General features: G+C 40.2%; 1 protein-coding gene across 2 annotated transcripts; it reads left to right on the top strand.

The window, feature by feature from the left end:
* Nucleotides 1-293: 293 nt before the first annotated feature.
* apbb1 (amyloid beta (A4) precursor protein-binding, family B, member 1 (Fe65)) lies at nt 294-13,142 on the top strand. 2 transcript variants are annotated; one of them, XM_058412004.1, is made up of 14 exons: nt 294-447; nt 1,233-2,047; nt 2,382-2,587; nt 2,735-2,788; nt 2,914-2,990; nt 3,113-3,173; nt 3,290-3,436; nt 3,546-3,673; nt 4,849-4,963; nt 5,264-5,348; nt 6,273-6,353; nt 7,388-7,503; nt 7,615-7,791; nt 9,800-13,142. In XM_058412004.1, the coding sequence occupies exons 2-14, from the start codon at nt 1,252-1,254 to the stop codon at nt 9,959-9,961; spliced, it is 2,205 nt and encodes a 734-aa protein (XP_058267987.1). In that variant the 5' UTR covers nt 294-447; nt 1,233-1,251; the 3' UTR covers nt 9,962-13,142. The 2 variants fall into 2 exon arrangements, with proteins under 2 accessions (XP_058267987.1, XP_058267989.1); XM_058412006.1 differs by lacking the exons at nt 294-447; nt 1,233-2,047; nt 2,382-2,587; ... (3 more) ...; nt 3,290-3,436; nt 3,546-3,673 and adding an exon at nt 3,677-4,632.
* Nucleotides 13,143-21,945: the final 8,803 nt, after the last annotated feature.

The following is a 21,945-nucleotide window of genomic DNA, read 5'->3' as shown; positions in this document are numbered from 1 at the left end:
ATAATGTCTTGTAGAATATATAATGTATTATAATGACCTATGATTATCACTAGGCAAAACTGCTTTATAAAACAGCTAATATAAAAAAAGGAAATTAAATAAAATGCAGCATCTTCTCTGTTCATTCTTTAAACGCCCTACCTGCCCCTCTGACGCTGTGTCTACGTGGGCTGTATGACGTAGGAAACAGCTAACAGCGTTAGCTAGCTAGCTAACCATGGAGTCGACTCCAGCTTCTGATTCCTGCTGTTGCTGGAGTCGATTCCAAGATGGAGCCGATTCGACTGCGCTGTGTTCACAACAACACTTAACTGAAGAATCGATTCCTCATGGTGTCGAGTCCACTCCTTGCAACGGAGCAGCTGTGATTGTGGAGGTTGACGATTTTTGTTCGGCTGGCTTAGTAATAGTAAATGGTGGATATTTATGAAAAATATTTTATAAAAGGTAAGCTATTGTTGTTGTTGGTTTGTTTATTTGACTGAAAATGTAATTTCTGTAGTGAGAGTTAGCTAGAAGGGTGTGTTTGTGTTGGGGCGAGATTAGCGGTGTCCACAGTCAAGATCATGGATGATGAACTCGCTAGCTTTTGGCTAGGTGTGGAAATACCTCGATGACAATTATTTTGTTTAATTAATTTACATATTTTTAATTGAGAAAATGTTTTGACATACCATTTCGACATTTTGAGATGTTTGTTATACCGCTATTAGCTAAGTAGTTAGCTAGTTCGACCAGCTAGGCTAATGTTAAATGCGCAGCTAACGGGACGGCCCACGCTAGCTCGGTGCTACGTGATATTGCAGATAAACACACAAGCCGGTAAATGCTGCTGTGCAAGTATAAAACCGTCATGTTCTGATGTTATTTAAGAGTTTTATGAGATATAATACCCGATAAAACAGAAAACATTTAAGACGCATTTAATAGGTTAGCACTTACCATAAGGCCTCTTTAGCAACCAGGTTTGCAGTCATTTATATCCAGGCAATAATAACCTATTATAATAAAGAGAGCTTGGAATTCACCTTGACACTACACTGAGATGTCAATCATATAAATCTAGGAAATGTAATCAGGCACCACATTTAATGGTGTCTCTATAAAAATGTGCAATTCTCAAACTTTTTGCAGGCACATTTTTAAAGTAAGGTTTCATTATTCAACTATAATGAGTTATGTTTCCTCTGCACTTTCTAAATAGTTGTTTTTCTTCCACCAACCCTTTCCAGAGGTTTCCAATTCTGTGCCATGTCTTTGGAGAGCACATCAGACCTGGTTAACGAGAACACCTGTGTACCCTCCTCATTGAACCTTGATCTGCGCTGCCCACATAGTGCTCTCCTGGACACAGAGCTCGGCCTGAAAGGCAAAACCAAAGGCTCCTCCAAGAGCCGCCATATTTACGCCAGCACCACCTCCTCACACCTCCTCACCGGCGTCATGGGTGGCCGGGACGATGACGTGTCTCACCGTGAGGAAGAGCGAGCAAGGAATCAAGAAAACGAGCAAGGTCACTCCATCTCTGGGAGTAACACCAAGTGGATGAAGGAAGGTCAGAACCAGCTGCGTAAAGTCGCAGAGCAGCAGCAGGACCTCAACAGAAATCCAGACCAGAACCTTAACCTTACGGAAAACGAGAACGAGAGTCCAGATGTGAACCCAAACCAGAACCACATGCTTGAGGAGCGACAGCATGATGTGGAGAACAACAAGAACCTGAAGGTCCTCTGCTCAGAGCTAGACATCAGGAACACTGCCAACGAACCTCTACTGATTGATACCTCTGAGGTTCCCAAGGGCAAGGAGCAAGAGGAGGATGAGGAAGAGGATGAGGAGGAAGAAAGCCTACCTGCCAGTGCTGGAGAGAAAGACACAGATTCCTCTGAGGCGCAGAGCAGCAGCGAGTCGCGGAAAAGCGGGGAAGGCGGAAGCAAGAACAGATGTTTACTGTTCAGCAAGAATGGTGCCCCCAGTGATGAGGACTCCAGCTGTATGTCTCTGTCTCAGGGGAGCACGGCCACCAGCACCCCCGATGGAGATACAGGTAACACAGGCTTGATTTCTGCTGGTTTAGGTTTTCAAAACCTTATGTCGATTGAACTGTTTCATAAGCGCTGGCAATTATTAAAATAACAGTAAAGTTTTTCCAACATGTTAAAGATTTTATTGATATGGAGCTCATAAGCTACCGGCAAGCTTATTAGCAGTAATGTTGTGAAATGTTTCCTATTTGTTTCAGGCCTTTGTTTACATTTTCCTGTGGATTGAGTAGCCCACAGCTAAAACATGCTGCTTGGTTGAAAACCCTAAATAGCAACCCTCTGTATAACAGCTTTAAATTTTTTTGCTGTTCCACCACCCTTTGGGGTGAATATTAGAGTCTTACTGGGACCGCAGTGCGTTTGAGACGGACACAGACCTGCCAGCCGGGTGGATGCGGGTTCGGGACACTTCTGGCACCTACTACTGGCACATTCCAACAGGCACCACACAGTGGGAACCACCATCTCCGATGGAAGAGGGTGCCATGCCAGAGAGACCTTCGAGCACCTCCCCTGCAATTACACCCTCTGAGGAACCACAGGTACAAGCAGCGATCCATTTAAATGTTTTTTTATTATACTTTGTACCACTAATATTGTACACTTGGACACGAGTGTAAATAGTTGAAAGGCTGGCATTCTTTGTGTGTGTGTGTATATCATGCATAAAACCTTGTGTCTGTTTTTAGATTACATGGAATGGTGTTCCTCGTCAAAACAGATTCAATGATGACTTGTGGAAGGTGGGTGTAGTGGTTCTTATTTCAGCTTGGAGTGGTTTACTGTCTATTTATATACTGCACATTTATACCCTGTAAATTTAACTGTAAAGCCTGAGATGTTTTGCTGCTCATTTATTTTGTTTAAGGAGGAGGATGTAACTTCTGATCAGAGTCTAAAGGAATTTGAAGGGGCTACCTTGCGCTACGCCTCCATCAATCTCGGGTATAACTCGTTATTTTTTTTAAGCATTCAGTGATACAGGGCACTATACTGTCTGCAATTAAAAATGTACATATTTTTGCGTACACATTTGGTTCAAATGTATTTTCTCTGTTTATTGCCAGCTGTACTCAGTCAGAGGGAGAAGAAAAACCAAGTTCATACAGCACTGATGGAGAGGCCAAGGTATGGTGTAGTGTGTATCGACACTACTCTGCTACATATATGTTGGAATATTTGCTTCAGGTTGAGTCTATTTTTATATAGAATTCAGTCTATTTTGTTGTGTGTGTCTTTTGTAGTGTTTTGCTGTACGATCGCTGGGCTGGGTGGAGATATCAGAGGAAGAGATGGCACCTGGCAAGAGCAGCATTGCTGTCAATAACTGCATCAGGCAGCTCTCCTACCACAAACACAACTTGCACGACACAGCCGGTATCTGGGGAGAGGTACGTGTGTGTGTGTGTGTGTGTGTGTGAGTGTGTGCGCACGCGCTTTCCTTGTTTGTTGCAAGTAGGAATGAATGGAAGTTGGTGATTATGTCACTACATTCCCCAGGGAAAGGACATGCTCCTGGTGCTGGAAAACGAGATGCTAAATCTGATTGATCCTCTGGGGCAGACCCTTCTCCACTCACAGCCTATAGTCAGCATCCGTGTGTGGGGTGTTGGCAGGGACAACGGCAGGTAAGTAGCAAGAGTGAAGGCGTGACCAAAACACAAATCTTTAGTCTATACATATAGAATGTCTTCAGGGTCATTGCAGGTCCCTAAAACCTGAATCAGGACCTCCTTGACCTTTTAAACAAAGGGATAAATGTACGTATTTATTTATTTGTAAATGTAATTTGTACACATTTACTGCTGTTGAGTTTAACATCCTGTAACATCCATACAACTTTAAATAGATTATATTTTGCCATAGTGATGCTACATTTTGCTTACCACTTCACTTTTTTTTCCCCCAGTGGTCAGTTTGCAGCCTATCAATCTGTATTAGCTTTCACCATCATTTATTTTAAGTGCAGCTAAGCTATTATTCATTTTTACGTGTAGTTGTGATGTTGAGAAACCTCAAAAGAGACTACTAAATAATTTTGTACATAAAAAGCTCAGTGTTAGTACATCAGTGCTGGTAAAGGCACTAAATTGACCAGAGATTAAATACCCTGTTCAGCTCTGTTCTTTCTGTTGTACCTTCCAAAGTAGTTTTGGGCTAGACGCTGAGCTAAATAATTATCAAAAGACTATATTGTGAATATAAATGTTATCATTTATTTATTTATTTATTTTGTTAAATGATGCTGCATTAATGATACATATTTTGCTAGACTCAATGCTTAATGACATGCATGATTTATTTAATTTTAGTTTAATTTGACTTGCTAGACTGAGTTGGACTTTTGTTGTGCTCCCTCATTTGTTTGCTGTTCAAACATGTTTCGGTTTCTCTCTATGCTGCTGCATTCTGGGATTCAGGGAGAGGTAGTGTATTGCTATTATTGTGCTTTATTTTCCATATTTGTGGTCATCATGCTGATTTGCTGCCACAGCTGATTTTCACCCCTGCCAGCCTCATTTTCATGGCCAGCTCATTGTTGTGTGGAAAACTCACTCACTGTGTAAAGTGCTGTTGATAACTAGAAGTAAACATTATTTATATCACATTTATATTCTCTCTGTATTTTGAAATACTATGGATATGTCACTGATTTGTTTTACTTAGAAATATATTAACAGTATAAAATTGTGCCCTTCATTTCGTCCTCCGTCATTTTACTCCATCTTCCATACTCCTCACGACCCAAATATGTGTGTGTTTCTGTGCATGTGAGCACTCAGTTATGACTGTTTCACCACAGGGACTTTGCCTACGTGGCGCGAGACAAGCTAACCCATGTTCTAAAGTGTCACGTGTTCCGGTGTGACACTCCTGCCAAGAACATTGCCACCAGCATGCATGACATCTGTTCTAAGGTTAGCATTTCTCTGCTATGGAGTTAGTGATGACTATCTGAATTTCATGTTTCTTGTTCTTATAAATGAGAAAGAAATGGTGACCATGGAGTCTGTCTAAAATTGCATTTTATATATGCCCTTTTTCTGTTGTCATTTAGTAAACACTGAGCCTGTAATAAGGCCATGTAGAATAGTTTAGCAGTTTTTTTTTTTGTGAATTTATTTTGTGAATAAAAAACAAATAAATTAAGCAGGAGTTAACTTTGCTGTAACTGCTCATTTGTTGTAATAATTGTCTGACCTTTGCTTACGTTGCAGATTATGGCACAGAGGAAGTCCTCAAAATCAAGTCTAAGCAGACTCAACATTGATCCCTCTAAACTAGTGGACATTCCGGTACAGGGTATGTAACGAGAATTATGTCGAATAGAACAATATTGGCAGTTTAAATAGTAATTCATACAGCTATCCAGTCAGACAATCATTTGGCAGCAGCACAGTACATAAAATCATGCAGATACCGGTCAAGGATTACAGTTAAAGTTTGCATCAGACAACAGAATGGGGGAAAAAAAAACTCGGATCTCAGGGACTTGCTTTAGTTCAGGGGTGTCCAGTTCTATCCGCGATGGGCCTGTGTGGGTGCAGGTTTTCATACCAATCAAGCAGAAGCCACACCTACTTCCACCTGTTGATCTTGGCTTTCCATAGACTCAGCTGTGGCTTCTCCTTGGTTAGAACGAAAACCTGCACACATGCTGGCCCTTTCCAGAGAGGACTGGACACTCCTACTTTTAGTTATTGGAGCCAGATGGGTTGTAATTGGAGACCTAAAGATGACCAATGTTTTTTCCAATAAACACCTGCTCACTTTTGGTGAGGATGTGACCACTATGGCTGACAAAAGTGAAACATGATGTGGTGGTCCACTGTTGCCACCCATCTGCCTCGAGGTCATGTATTCAGGAATGCTTTTTTGCTCACCACAGTTGTAAGAGTGATTTGTTGGAGTGACTGCAGTCTTTCTCTCAGCTTGAAGCAGTCTGTCCATTCTGCTTTGACCACAGAACTGGATTCTTTTTGTTTACTGGAGATCAGTTTCTGAAATATCCAGACCAGCCATTTTTTCTTATTCTGATGTTTGATGTGAACATTAACTGAAGCTTTTGTATCTGCATGATTTTATGCATTGACCTGCTGCAACATGATCGCTGTTTGTTAAATTTTATAAGTGGGCTGCTGTACAGGTATTCTTATTAAAGTGGCTGGTGAATCTGTTTTTCATGGCTGAAGCAGGTCTCATGATTTCTAATTTTTTAACTTGCAGAGTTCCCAGCACCAAAGAATGAGCTGGTCCAACGTTTCCAGGTGCGCTACCTTGGTAATGTACCGGTGGCAAAACCAGTAGGTGAGGAAGAATTTTCTCTTTTTCAGCATTCTTACTGTGTGACTCTGAAAGCTGCTTTTGTAAAGGCCAAATGTTGAACTGGTTTCTTCTCGTTTTGCTCAGGAATGCAGATTTAGGAAAATGATTTAGGAAGGCAGAGGCATTTCCTCATTCAACCTCAGCATAGCCTCAAAGCCTTAATAAAACAGACCAAACCTCTGTTTTAGTCTTGAGGCCTGGAAGGTCTCCACTGCACACGGATTTGTTTTCCCTTTTTAAGACACCAAATTAAAATTTTGCTGTGATGTGGCTCACAGGGGAGCTTTAATTGATGTTGGATCACACAAAATGAGACATTTTGCTGCCAAAACAGCCCTGACCCATCATGTACATGCACGTGATCGGATCACATGGGCCAGCCTTCGCTCCCCACGTGCACCAATGAGCCTTGGCCACCCGTCACCAGTTCACCACTGTTCGTTCCTTTGAGCACTTTTGATAGATACTGACCACTGCAGACCGGGAACACCCCACAAGAGCTGCAGTTTTGGAGATGCTCTGATCCAGTGGTCTAGCCATCACAATTTGGCCCTTCATCAAAATCAAAGCTCAAATCCTTACGCTTGTCCATTTTTCCTGCTTCTAACATCAGCTTTGAGGACAAAATGTTGACTTGCTGCCTAATATATCCCACCCACTAACAGGGGCCATGATGAGGAGATACTCAGTCTTATTCTCTTCAGTCTTATAACACTCAGTGTTATGCCTGATCAGTATAATTTGCATATGCACACTGAGATTAATGAAAAGGTTTATGCACATGAGATGGTGTATGCACATTTGGACATGTGACTATTTAAAGGAGGCTATGGGACTGGAGTGTGACACCCCAGATCCAAAGAAAAGTGCTGTTTTTCCAACTAATGTAAAAGTGTATTTGGGATGTACATTTACACATTCTAAAATGGTTATATTTTAAGCAGTAATGTATGTTTGTTTATTTTGAATAAAACTCTAATACTGGTCTTTTGTCTTGCTATGTGTTCTCTACTTAGGCATGGATATACTTAATTCTGCCTTGGAGGTGGCACTTGCCTCTAGAGACAAAGCAGATTGGAGTCCTGTGACTGTGAATGTGGCCTCTGCTACTCTTACTATACTTATTTCAGATGTAAGTGTAATCACAAACAGTTTAATAATAATTTTTTGTAATTCATCCTGTTTATTTTGGCGTGGTTCGAATAGCACATTGTGTCTGTATTTGTCTCGTGTGTGGATGTAGACTGAGGAGGTTCTATCAGAGTGTCGTGTTCGCTTCCTGTCATTCATGGGCGTGGGGAAAGATGTACATACTTTTGCCTTCATCATGGCTGAAGGTCCTGGAGATTTCATCTGCCACATGTTCTGGTGCGAGCCCAATGCTGCCAGTCTGAGCGAGGCCGTGCAGGCCGCATGCATGGTAAGTAAAGGGAACACTGTCCAGGTGTAGATCAGAGACGCCCTATGGGCTTGATGTTACTGTAAGCAGAGGACAAAATTAACCACATTCTGGGAAGTACTTGTATGAAAATTCAACTGATGTGAGTACTTAAAATAATAACAAAATAGGAGGTTTGAATGTGTTACGACTATTCCAACTCTACCTTACAATCCAGTATTGACTAGCTGTGTAAACATGGCCTGCTTAATATGAGGGAAATATTGTAGAAAGTTTTGGGCAGGTGTGTGTGTGTGTGTGTGTGTGATTTAACACCTAGGAATAGTATGTTATCCCCCATATGAAAACACGCCAGTTGACGTGTGTGTCAGTGTGTGTCAGTGTGTGTCAGTGTGTGTCAGTGTGTGTCAGTGTGTGTCAGTGTGTGTCAGTGTGTGTCAGTGTGTGTCAGTGTGTGTCAGTGTGTGTCAGTTAGAGCTGGGCGATATGTCCAAAAAATTGAATCTCCGATTTTTTAAAAACAAAATTCGATTTTCAATTTTAAAACGATTATTTTTCTTTTAAAAAATTTAATAAAACACTAGAGTATAGAACAGATTTTTTTAATTTGAGCAAAAACAATATAACCAAACATGAACTGCTAATTTGGACTAAAAGTGCAAAATTACTTTCGCTAACCAGTTTTTTTTGTTATTTTAGAAAAACAATAATCAATACAACAACATTAAAAACCTTTTTTGGGGATTTATAAAATGCAAACTTTCACCAGTCTTTACAAGTTCTAATTATTCTAATAAAATAAAGTAATATAACAAAATATGAGGGATTTGTAAAGTGCAAACTGCAGACTTAAGTTAAATCACTTTTTATAAAATAAATAATTGTCACTTGAAAAAAATCCCTGAAGAAAAACAATTTTGTAAATCAGTTCAACACGCAACTAACACGCTAAATAAAACCAACACGCAACTAACACGCTAAATAAAATCAAACAAGAGCCAGACAGCATTTTACATCTGTGTACATGGGCACAATCAGGGGCGAGTCTAGGATTTTCATTTAAGGGGGACTCCGCCCCCAATGAGAGTATAATAGTAAAAAATATAAATAAATAAATAAAATAATAAAGGTTTGACTAACAGGGTAGGATGGTAAACTTATTGCAGCATTCCACTGTATTGCATAGATGTGTCTATAACATTTGAGTACTGAACAAGCCAAATACGAGTCTTCCTGATCACACACACACACACACACACACACACACACACGTCCTCTGATCCTCGCTCTGCGACGCCGCGGTTTCTTCAGTCGGATTGAAGAACGTGCTGAAAGACGGGGAGGAGCCGAAGTCTGCCGCGGTTTTCGGCGCTAGGCCATTTTTAACATTTCTATTCAGGCACCCTAAGAATTCTGCGATTCTCCATAAATTCTACATAAATTCGTGATCGCTTCAGTCCCCTTTAAATTTCATATGAAAACGGCGGCAGACTTTCGGCTCCTCCCCGTCTTTCAGCGCGTATGAAGAAACTTGAAGAAACCGTGGCCTCTCTTAGAAACAAGCTCTTTGCGTCACAGAACTACGGAAGCTCGCTCTGCCAAACCAAAGTGAAATCGGAAAACACACATCACATGTCTGAGTAGGTCTCATGTAATCTCTCATTTCCCAGTGGGGCAGGGGGTTGGTGAATGAAGAGTTAAATCTAGCTCTTTTTAAATCATTTTAAGGTAATGGCCATTAGGAAGTTCTCAAAAGCACTGCTAACTCTCCTGCATCAGTCAGCAGACATGTGCACCTGGTGACTACCATAAAACTCTAAGCGCATTAATGATTTGTGGAAGGAGTGAAAAGTTAATTCCAACGCATTCTTATCAATTTATGACTAGTTCCTATTGCTTTGCGAATGGATAAGTGGAATATTTTGTGCTGGTAATCTGCTTTATACAGACTAGCCTTTAATAAATGTTTTGCACTGTATTGCATGTATAAAAGATTGCATTTTATATGTCTGTGTGTGTCTGGTTCCAGCTGAGGTATCAGAAGTGTCTGGATGCCAGGCCCCCCAGCAGTATCTCGTGTTTGCCTGGCCCTCCTGCAGACTCTGTTGCTCGCAGGGTGGGGTCCAGTGTCAAGAAGGGCGTGCAGAGCCTGCTGGGAACATTCAAGAGATCTGGAGCCCAAACACCGTGAGAAAACAAGTCCTCCCCACAGTGGCTGTCGTTCTCCACCTCCCTCTTCACCCCAGCTTGTCCTCCACCTGTCAGCTGTAGATCTCAATCAAGTGTGGAACACTCATTTCATTTCTCCTGGCCTCTTCTGATGAGCTCAGGTTTCCCTGCATTTCTGTGTCATGAGCTGTATGAATGTACCATCAAGACATGATTCAGACACAAATGGAATATAGTACAATGTAATTGTTACACAATAATAATGTCAACACTGTCACACTTTGGTCTAGATAGATAGCATTGCATCTCATTAATGATTCTTAAGCAATGCCTTTTTTGGGGTTTCAAAGCAATTGAGCATATGCAATGTCTGTCTCCTTAAAAAACTGGACCAAAATTATTATCACAAATTACACTAAGTACCTAAGGTGTTCACGTTTAAACAAAAGAACAATGCATAACTACATGTACTTTTTAAAAACACTAAAACTAGCACCAAGCACCGTTACTACAGTTAATGTAATGTGCTATGTGTACTGTAACACTGCTGTTGAGACAGATTTTTAAATATAGACAACATATGAGAGTATGTTTAAATAGAATGGAAGGATCTTTTAAAGTTGTGTGCATATTTTCTGTTCACAGAATACACCATGTGTGTGTTAGTTAGGATGCTTTCACACTTGAATTTGTTCCCCCTCTCAACCACAAGTTTTGCACATAATCTTATGGGAAGCAGCCACAAAGTACACTGCTTTTAAAAAGGTTTTCAGTGGGTTTTCATCACAGAGGAACACTTTCAATGCAGAATGCCATGAAAAACAAACAGGAAAAAAAAGAACAGAAAAATGATGACCACCTGCCTAATATTGTGGTGGTCCCCCTTTTGCTGCAAAAACAACCCTGACCCGTCCTGCACTGTGTATTCTGACACCTTTCTATCAGAACCAGCATTAACTTCTACAGCAATTTGAGCAACGGTAGACGCTCTGATCCAGTGGTCTAGCCATCACGATTTGTCCCTTCATCAAACTCGCTCAAATCCTTACGCTTGTCCATTTTTCCTGCTTCTAACATCAACTTTGAGGACAAAATGTATACTGCCTAATATATCCCTCCCACTAACAGGTGCCATGAGGAGATCATCAGTCTTATTCACTTCCTCTCACTGCTCATAATGTTATGCCTGATCGGTGTATGGAGATTTCCGTCATAAATTACTCAACGTTTTTGGGATGTTATGCGAAGTCTCACTTGAGCTCAAAACATCACCACAAACCACCATTCTCCTCAATACTATAGTTAAACAATCTTTATGTAATCTAAAATGCTGACAATAATCTATCAAATTGAGATGACTTGTTATCCGAGTAATAAGTAATAGAACTGGTAAGAGTGTGTGTGTGTGTGTGTGTGTGTGTGTGTGTGTGTGTGTGTGTGTGTTCGTTCCCATATCCGCACAAAAAGTGAACCAGGCAATGATTTTTTCCTGTTAAAACAACAAAATTATTCAAGTGTGAAAGCACCCTTCCTACAGCTAGACTATAATTCTACACACAACACGACTGTATTCTATAAATCTACACTGAATGACACGTGACCACACTGAATGAGGTGACCTTATCAGTGCATTAGAAGTTTATTATTTACAGTTTTTGATGATTTTATCTGACTGGAATTATTTAAACAGATTATTTATATACTCTAAAATAGCGTTACTGTATCATAGTCTTCCAAAAAAAACGGCTCAGCAAAGAGCCCCAGGATATTTCACTAGCTTAAACGGGCATTAGTGACAAAAAAATTTTTTTTGTAGATTTCTTTTAAGTTGTTTTTATTTTCCCTGCTGGGTGGGAATTTTTTTTATTTTATTTTATTTTTTATTTTATTTTTTTAAGACATATGTTGTGAGGTCTCACCACTGTGTGGTTTTTTTTTTTGTTTGTTTGTTTGTTGTTTTTTTGGAAAAAGAAGTGACTCTATCATGTTTGCGTTGCAAGTCTGCCTTCATCAGGTTAGCGAGATCTGATCTGGAGGAGAAATGATCTATAAAAATGCTTTAATCATGCAGTGTAGGTGTAGGTATAGAGATGTACAGGTAGAGGGCGCTCTCTGCTTTCCATTAGTTTTGTACTATAATGTCAGGCTCATTTTCTCAAATGGTTTCCGTGTGTATTTTAGAACAAAAAATTTCTCATATACACTTATTTGTCACGTGTATATACAGATGATCAATTCCACCTCTCATGCACCTTGTAATATAATTCACCATGACTTGCCTCATTGTTTTGGCTTCAAACCAGTAACAGCCATTCACAGAACATCGCATCCTACTGATTACTCACTGAATGTTATTGTGTATATAAACTAATATAGTGATAGTAGCAGAATGCACCCATATCCAGTAGCACATTTCTCTGAATGCTAACAGGTTGTGTAAAACTGTACTTCACCTACACACAAACACACACACTTTTCTTTACATTTACTGTTCAGTTGGCTTGTGAGTAAGCCTCAGCTCAGCTGCTATAGAATGAATGTTGTCTGAAAGGAAATGAAATTCTGTCATTTTTCTAAATTGTTTGATTCATTTTATTATTATTTTTAAAACCATGTCACAGTAGCTTGCCCTGCTGTCGCTCTACTAAACAAAAATGTGTACGTGGTTGTGTCTCAGCGTCTCATTTCCTGTATAAACTGTAAGGTACTGTAGATTTAGATCACTTCACGTCATGGAGATTGGTAACAACATGGAATAATATCTCTGTATTGTACCTTATAAAAGGAATGTAAATGTTAGTTGTTTAACTAAACCATGTTAGGAAAAATCTGCTTCTGCTTTTTTGTTTTTAAGAAAAAATTGAATGAATGACCGTGCCAAAGTGCACAAAGCCATCATGACCAGCCAGCCAACATCATATTTCTTTACGCATAATAAAGCCATCTGTGAGCGAGTTATCTGCATAGGTGTGTGCTATGGTAGTGCATTTTGTCACGTGTAATATGCAAATATTATTCAAGTGTTTAGTGTTTCTAGAACGCCTTTTTCATTTCGGCGAGAGAGAGAACATTTCTCTTTTATTTTGTTATTGCTTGTTTTGAATTGCTTTCTTATAATGTAAATTAGGTGTCATGTAATGTATATACATATATATTAATATGATGTGTCACTTGACAAAATAAAAGTTACCGTCTGTCTCCTTGCTGAGGACTCTTATTTCATTTTCTGCTGCTAGCAAGAAATAGAATTATCCAAACTGGACATTTTACGGTTAGAAAAAACATCACCTGGTCCCTTAATGTGTTTAGTTTTTGCACCTTAGAATTAGAGACTGCTGTGTGTGAAGATCCTAAAAGTTTCCCTATATACTCAGCCCTATCTATCTATCTATCTATCTATCTATCTATCTATCTATCTATCTATCTATCTATCTATCTATCTATCTATCTATCTATCTATCTATCTATCTATCTATCTATCTATCTATCTATCTATCTATCTATCTATCTATCTATCTATCTATCTATCTATCTACTCACTCTGTCCATGCGGCCTTTAATGTAAGTAGCTTGTTTTTTGTTGTTTATCTTACACAGTTAGTCACTTTATTCTGTGCAGCATGAGGGTCATCTTACAGTCATAATCTGGCACTATATTAGTGTGTTTCGAGGCATTAAACAATGTACCACATATTAATAAATACAGACAGGCAATAAATTAAAGTAGGTAATAGTAAATCATTTTTCTCCACCTAAGTTTATTTTAAAATTAAACTAATGATGAAAGACGCCATTTCCCTTCTTTCCCCTTTTCCAGCATTGTTGACTTTCAGGCTGCTACTCGTCAATGTTACTAATCATTTTGCTCTTTTCTCTCACTGACTCCAATCTGTTCTGTCCTGTGATTAATAATCGCAGTATTTCTATCAGACATCTTTTGTGGTCACTCACCTTATCTCTGCCGTTTCACCAAATGACCCATAGAGGGCGCTCGAAAGAGCGGGTTTATACTGTAGAGAAGAGTTTTTGGGCGCTTTCACACCCTTTGCTCGGGATCTAAACAAGCATACATTACTGATGCACATCACACCCATACACGTGTCTGTTGTACATACAGGCTAAAAACCGAATTAAAACAGAAAAAGTTGAAACAGAAATCTTAGCCGAATCAGATTACTGTAACTCACAGGCGCGTCATGTGGTTACTGCATGATTCGTGCTGTGAAAATTAATTTTTTGTGAATTGGAGTGGTTTCTATTGCCTAATTAAAGCTTATAAAGCCTAATTAAACTCCTTTATGAAACTAACAATATTTAACACTCAAAATAATGTTACAATATTTTACATGTAGTGTAGAAATGTTCAAACTTTTTACATCTAGCTTTGTAAAGGGATAAGAAGCTAAGCACATATGTCAAAAGAAACCTGCTTACAATTCAACAGTGTGTCATCTATAATTACAGCACTACAAAATCCAAATATTACCTCTACTGTAAATAAAAGTAATAATCTCAGGCCATGTTTTTAAATCCTGGTCATCAATATGCACCTTACAAAAGGAAATAAAGTAGAAAGGCCAATCAACTCTTGCATAAACCAAGCAAAAAAGCTTGTTCTTCCCCAGACTGCCATGGAAAAGTCTCCGCTCTAATTGGACGAGAAGGTCTGGCTCGCAGTCTCCGCTCTAATTCATCCCAAAGGTGTTCTATCAGGTTGAGGTCAGGACTCTGTGCAGGCCAGTCAAGTTCCTCCACACCAAACTCACTCATCCATGTCTTTATGGACCTTGCTTTGGTCACTGGTGTACAGTCATGTTGGAACAGGAAGGGGTCATCCCCAAACTGTTCCCACAAAGAGCATGAAATTGTCCAAAATGTCTTGGTATGAAGCTGAACCATAAGGAGTTCCTTTCACTGGAACTAAGGGGCCGAGTCCAACCCCTGAAAAACGACACCTGAACTCAATGATATGGAGGGGTGTCCCAAAACTTTTGCCAATATAGTGTATTTTACCCCTTAACATTCCAGTGGTATTAGAATTATCTGTTATCTATACTTGTCTATATTTTGCTTGTCAAGTATTCCTTTTCCATGAACCATTTAGCACTAAAGCACATTTGCGCATAGTTGCCCCATTTAATGAATAACTGTGTTTGGAAGAAACATGATGATAAAGGAATATTTGATGCTTGGTTATGCATTAGCAGTGTAGATTGATAAATAACATGCATAATAATTAATGAGTTTTCAAGAAGGGCAGTGTTATGGTCAGTGTTATGATTTTCTGTCCAATTATACTGTTTAAACAGACTGTGCTAAAAATGGCCTTAATCTGTAGATATATTTTAATAATTCATAGTACATTTTTAGTGATTGTTCGTTTTGCATACAGAAGTTTTGCTGAACTAAAGACTTACTGATGTGCACAATGAGTTACAGAGTACACAGTTAATACACTATATTGCCAAAGGTTTTGGGACGTCTGCCTTTACATGCACATGAATTTAATATAGAGTTGTCCCACCCTTTGCGGCTATGGCAGCTTCAACTCTTCTGAGAAAGGCTTTCCACAAGGTTTAGGAGGTCAGGCACTGATGTTGGACGAGAAGGTCTGGCTCACAGGATCCGCTCTAATTCATCTCAAGGGTGTTCTATGGGGTTGAGGTCAGGACTCTGTGCAGGCCAGTCAAGTTCCTCCACACCAAGCTGATCTGATCAGAACAGATGGGCTTAGCTCCTCACTCACATCTATAAGCACTAGGCGCCCATGACCATCAGTTGTCCTTCCTTCCACCACTTTTTTTGACGGTAGGTATTAACCACTGCATACCAAATACACTGTCCCAGTTGTCTAGCCATTACAATTTGGCCCTTTTCATAGTGGCTCAGGTCCTCACGCTTGTCTGTTGTCCTTCTACTGACACATTGAGAACTGACCATTCACTCGCTGGCTAATATATCCCACATATTGACAGGTGCCATTGTAAATAGGTAATCAATGATATTCACTTCACCTGTCAGTGGAGTGTATGTGTGTGTGTGTGTGTCCTTTATGAGACATTTTATAAAATTATAAATAGAAAAAAGGTATAAATTCTGCACTACGTGACACTGCAACATTTTTATAGTCACTGTTATAAGATTTATTTATTAAAAACAGGTTCACAGATGATTAGTTATGTAGATGCATGCAAATATAGACAATCATGCTGTCCAGGAAATGATGCAGATGCATATTAAAAGTGTAGATATTTACCTCACAGGCTGTGTACACAAAACTGAATGAAGTAGCAGTGTTGTAAAGACCTGAAAAAATCTAACACACACACAGAGGTTGCTTTTAGTTGTTTGTGTCATTTATTTATTTATTTATTTATTAAGCATATTTTTATGGTTAAGAAATACAATTTCTTTTTAAGATGGCAAACCGTTTCAGGTTGTCATTTTACACCAATGTTTTAATACCAAGATGTTTTAGTTGGCAGTGCTGTGGTATGTGTAAGAGGAAAACACACTTCTGGATTGTATTAATGGAAAATAATCGTGTCAGGCCACATTACACCGCCCCTACATGGAAAATTTTGTTCTATTGGCACATCCAGAACCTGTCATGTTTTATTTCTTCTAAAAATCTGCTCTTTCTTAACAACCAGACCAACAAGGCCAAAATGAAACAGACTTAAAAAGCACCAGAGAGATAAATACATACAGCTGTCTGAAATTACTTGTGCACTGTTTTCAACGCAGGAATACACAGCATCAGTTTTTCAGTGTTCTAAGTATTTCCACTAGTCACTTCTGTTTAATATGATTTTTGAACTATTGCAGCAGAGCATTATGTTTAGAAAACAAAATCACCTAAAGCCAAGCCTGAAAACGGTCTCAATATTGTTCCACATGATGAAACCAGCTAATGAATATGAATGTGATGTGGGTTATTGTGATAATTGTCATGGGTTTACTCATATTTGAAAACCAGGAAGGCTGATCTTCTCGAGGGTTGTCTTGATTAGCATATTGGAGTAAATATCCATGCTTAATGCATATTTATGAATTCAAATCAATAAAATAAAAACCAACAGGCTCATCAGACCAAAATTCAAATATCGTAGCGCACGCATACAGAAAGTAAATATATTACCATGGAAATACGCTGTGTTTTTAGTCCACCCAGTCAGCAGGCTATAAATTTCCATTTCACCAGTACCTTTGTGTTTTTTTTTTCTGCTTAGCTAAGATTTGACTCTCTAAAGCAGTTGGCCTATTATATTACCTTCTTTCCTTTCAATGAAAAGCAAATATTGCATGTGTTGAAATACAATAACCATTGTCTGCAAACAATAGTCAACTGATAGTGTGCATGTAATATACACCGATCAGGCATAACATTATGAACACCCGCCTAATATTGTGTTGGTCCCCTTGACCCGTCCTGCACTGTGTATTCTGACCCCTTTCTATCAGAACCAGCATTAACTTCTTCAGCAATTTGATCAACAGTAGCTCGTCTGTTGGATCGGATCACACGGGTCAGCCTTCTCTCCCCACGTGCATCAATGAGCCTTGACCACCCATGACCCTGTCACCGGTTCACCACTGTTCCTTTCTTGGAGCACTTTTGATAGGTACTGACCACTGCAGACCGGGAACACCCCACAAGAGCTGCAGTTTTGGAGATGCTCTGATCCAGTGGTCTAGCCATCACAATTTGGCCCTTCATCAAATTCACTCAAATCCTTACGCTTGTCCATTTTTCCTGCTTCTAACATCAACTTTGAGGACAAAATGTTCAGTTTCTGCCTAATATATCCCACCCACTAACAGGTGCCATGATGAGGAGATCATCAGTCTTATTCACTTCACCTCTCACTGCTTACAATGTTATACCTGATTGTTGTATTATAAATACTACACATTCACAGGAAATCAGTCACGAGAATCCGACTCACATCAGCATCAGTTCCTCAAAGCAGAGTTAAGCCAGCAAAAATATTCCTCTCATGCCAAAGACAATCTGCTGACTGCCAACAGAGTTCACTAGAAGAAGCATGTCATATACAACACATGATTAAAATGCTGAATACCTGCATTGTGTAAATATTGGGTGAATATTAGGGTAAAATTACTAATTACTAATTAAGGTGGAATGTATTCATTTTTGCTGGCATGGTTTAGCAACACTTGTCTACTTTGAGGAAAGCGTTATTGGCGATCAGTGCAAAGTTGTGCTGATAAATTCCTATCCTGATGGGTGTGGTCTCTTCAGGGATGCCAAAGCTTCTGCTCTGAGGGCTGGGTGAATGCATGGATGAGGACAGAATCAATGGCTAGTCTTCACAACCAATAACTGCAAGAATATTTCAGAAGAATGTTGTTCATGTCTCCAGGACAGTTCATATTTTTTATCATTATCATATACACTATATTGCCAAAAGTATTCGCTCACCCATCCAAATAATCAGAATCAGGTGTTCCAATCACTTCCATGGCCACAGGTGTATAAAATCAAGCACCTAGGCATGCAGACTGTTTTTACAAACATTTGTGAAAGAATGGGTCGCTCTCAGGAGCTCAATGAATTCCAGCGTGGAACTGTGATAGGATGCCACCTGTGCAACAAATCCAGTCGTGAAATTTCCTCGCTCCTAAATATTCCACAGTCAACTGTCAGCTGTATTATAAGAACGTGGAAGTGTTTGGGAACGACAGCAACTCAGCCACGAAGTGGTAGGCCACGTAAACTGACGGAGCGGGGTCAGCGGATGCTGAGGCGCATAGTGCGAAGAGGTCGCCAACTTTCTGCAGAGTCAATCGTTACAGACCTCCAAACTTCATGTGGCCTTCAGATTAGCTCAAGAACAGTGTGCAGAGAGCTTCATGGAATGGGTTTCCATGGCCGAGCAGCTGCATCCAAGCCATACATCACCAAGTGCAATGCAAAGCGTCGGATGCAGTGGTGTAAAGCACGCCGCCACTGGACTCTAGAGCAGTGGAGACGCGTTCTCTGGAGTGACGAATCGCGCTTCTCCATCTGGCAATCTGATGGATGAGTCTGGGTTTGGCGGTTGCCAGGAGAACGGTACTTGTCTGACTGCATTGTGCCAAGTGTAAAGTTTGGTGGAGGGGGGATTATGGTGTGGGGTTGTTTTTCAGGAGCTGGGCTCGGCCCCTTAGTTCTAGTGAAAGGAACTCTGAATGCTTCAGCATACCAAGACATTTTGGACAATTCCATGCTCCCAACTTTGTGGGAACAGTTTGGAGCTGGCCCCTTCCTCTTCCAACATGACTGTGCACCAGTGCACAAAGCAAGGTCCATAAAGACATGGATGACAGAGTCTGGTGTGGAGGAACTTGACTGGCCTGCACAGAGTCCTGACCTCAACCCGATAGAACACCTTTGGGGTGAATTAGAGCGGAGACTGAGAGCCAGGCCTTCTCGTCCAACATCAGTGTGTGACCTCACAAATGCGCTTCTGGAAGAATGGTCAAAAATTCCCATAAACACACTCCTAAACCTTGTGGACAGCCTTCCCAGAAGAGTTGAAGCTGTTATAGCTGCAAAGGGTGGACCGACGTCATATTGAACCCTATGGATTAGGAATGGGATGTCACTTAAGTTCATATGCGAGTCAAGGCAGGTGAGCGAATACTTTTGGCAATATAGTGTATTTTCCATAATAATTTGGATAGCATAGGCTACAGTGATGGTTGCAATGTTTTTATTTTAATACGTTCCAGTAACAGCTCATTCACAGTGTCTTTTAAAGCAGAAACTCTACATAATCAAAGTTTAATAATATTAATAATAGAGTTTTCTGGAAGGAGTCTCTGGGGTCAGTGCTTTGTAATGGTCAAAGGGAAAGCTGTCCTGTAACATTTTTCCACTACAGAAAAGTCTTTAGGACAGTGGCTTCTTGTGCTCGTTTACTTTAAGATAAAAAGAAAGGCTGGTGAGGGAATGACGACAATATATGGCCAAAAGTATTTGGACACCTGACTTTCACACACATTTGTGTTTGTTGAACACTACATTCCAGTCCTATTTTAATAATTTGCAGTGTGGCTGCGAGGATTTGTGTTCATTCAGACTCAAGAGCATTAGTAAGGTCAAGTACTGATGTTGTGTGAAGAAATCTGGAGTGCAGTCAGTGTTTCTTGTTCATCCCAACAGTGTCAAGTAGGGTTAAGGTCATGGCTCTGTGTAGGCCACTCAGGTTCCTCCACTCTAACCTCAGCAAACCTTGTCTTTACTTCCACTTTGTGCACAGGGGTATTGTCATGCTGGAACAGGATTGGTCCTCTTATATCTAGGAAAGAAAAATATAATTTCCTTATAATATTATACTAATATAATTTGGTGCAATTCAGCTTTGAGGCTGAATTTGGGGAAGGAGCACATATGGGTGTGATGGTCAGAAGGACATATAATATAACTTGTTTTGCAGATGTTCCACACCATTAAATGTAATTAGACATGGATTTTAGTGTGATGTAGAAGTATGATTGTTGTTGCTGTTGTTCTTTCGGCTGCTCCCTGTTTCAGGGTCACCACAGTGGATCATTGGTCCACATGTTTCGATCTGGCACAGGTTTTACGCCAGATGCCCTTCCTGACGCAACTCTCCCATATAACCTGGGCTTAGGACCGGCACTGGAATCTAACTCTTCGATCGAACCTGGGCTGTGGCAACGAGAGCACGGGATCCTACCGTTGGACCAGGAGGCTATTTAACAGTATGATTATTAATGATTAATTTTTTTCTTAAAAAATGCAATCATTGGATAATTCATTAAAAGAGGTATGTTTTGTCCATGAGTACATAGGCAAAAAAAACAACTTCTGCCTTTGTGGTTTGATCTTTCTAATGAGATCCTGTTTAAGCTCTGTATAAGCAGTACATGTTCTCAGGCTGTCGAACACTGCTTCTGTTGCTGTTATTAATCACAATCCTGTGTAAAGAGGAAATGCATGGAGTCACTGTGCGTTTCCACAAGCGCATGGCAGGGGGGCTCCCCAGTGGGATGCTGTTGTAATCCCTAACACATGATGCACGCTTGCTGTGCCTGTCACAACCCTGGCAAGATGAAGGCAGTGCCAAACACCTCAACATGGCTCTAAGTGATTTGACACAAATTGCTGGTTCTTTCCGGCTTTTATTTTCACTTAACTGACATTTACTTCAAAATCCCGAGTCAGAAGTCACACTGTTTGATAAAGCTTCCTGGAGAGGCTCAGATAAACAGTGTGAATAATAATTGCACCACGTCACACTTTCAGATGTTCTCCGAACTCGACAGACTGGCTGCATTGTACTTTGCACATTCTACCATATCATTAAATGCCACTTTGGATGCTTTTAAAATCTTCTCCTGCAACGGCTGTGTAACATTTAAACCTTTTATATTCTTTCCTGCTCAAATATTATGAGATTTTGATTGGCAGCTCAGGGTTGTGGTGTCGCCCCGTGATGTGTTGATAAAGAGATGGGGAATCACAGAAGGACGCAGGTGCCACATGATTGACTCCAGTGGGAGACATGCCTTTCCTTCTCAATAAGCACCCTGGAGTGACACGCGCTGTATGCTCTGTCCGTAGACGCTGCTTTGCTTTCATTTACTCTCGATTTCTCTCTGCTGTTTGTATGCATGTTTTTGCATTTTGCAGAGCGTGGTGTTGTGAATTATTTATTGAGCGCAGAGAGACAGGGGATAGGCTCAGAGTTGACACAAAGTTGATCTTAATTCGGCGCACACGGAGAGAACACATACACCATAGGTGTCGGAGGCTGCAGGGTTTTTTTTCTTTTAAACACACTATCGCAAGCAAGGTTCAGATAAATTTATAACATGGCTGACAGATGAGAAAGAGGAAAAAATACAGAGAAGGTCAGGAAATGAGGAATAATGTCAGAGTGACCTTTAGGAGCTCTAAAATGTGCAGGAAGACGGGAGTCCTAGAGCAACAATGTACGCATAAAGAGGAGACAGGAAGCTACTATCTAAATA

Source organism: Hemibagrus wyckioides, linkage group LG16 (genome assembly GCF_019097595.1).
Source record: "Hemibagrus wyckioides isolate EC202008001 linkage group LG16, SWU_Hwy_1.0, whole genome shotgun sequence".
Lineage (NCBI taxonomy): Eukaryota > Metazoa > Chordata > Actinopteri > Siluriformes > Bagridae > Hemibagrus > Hemibagrus wyckioides.
Note: the sequence above shows the minus strand (reverse complement) of the source record. Positions and strands in the feature narration are given on the sequence as shown.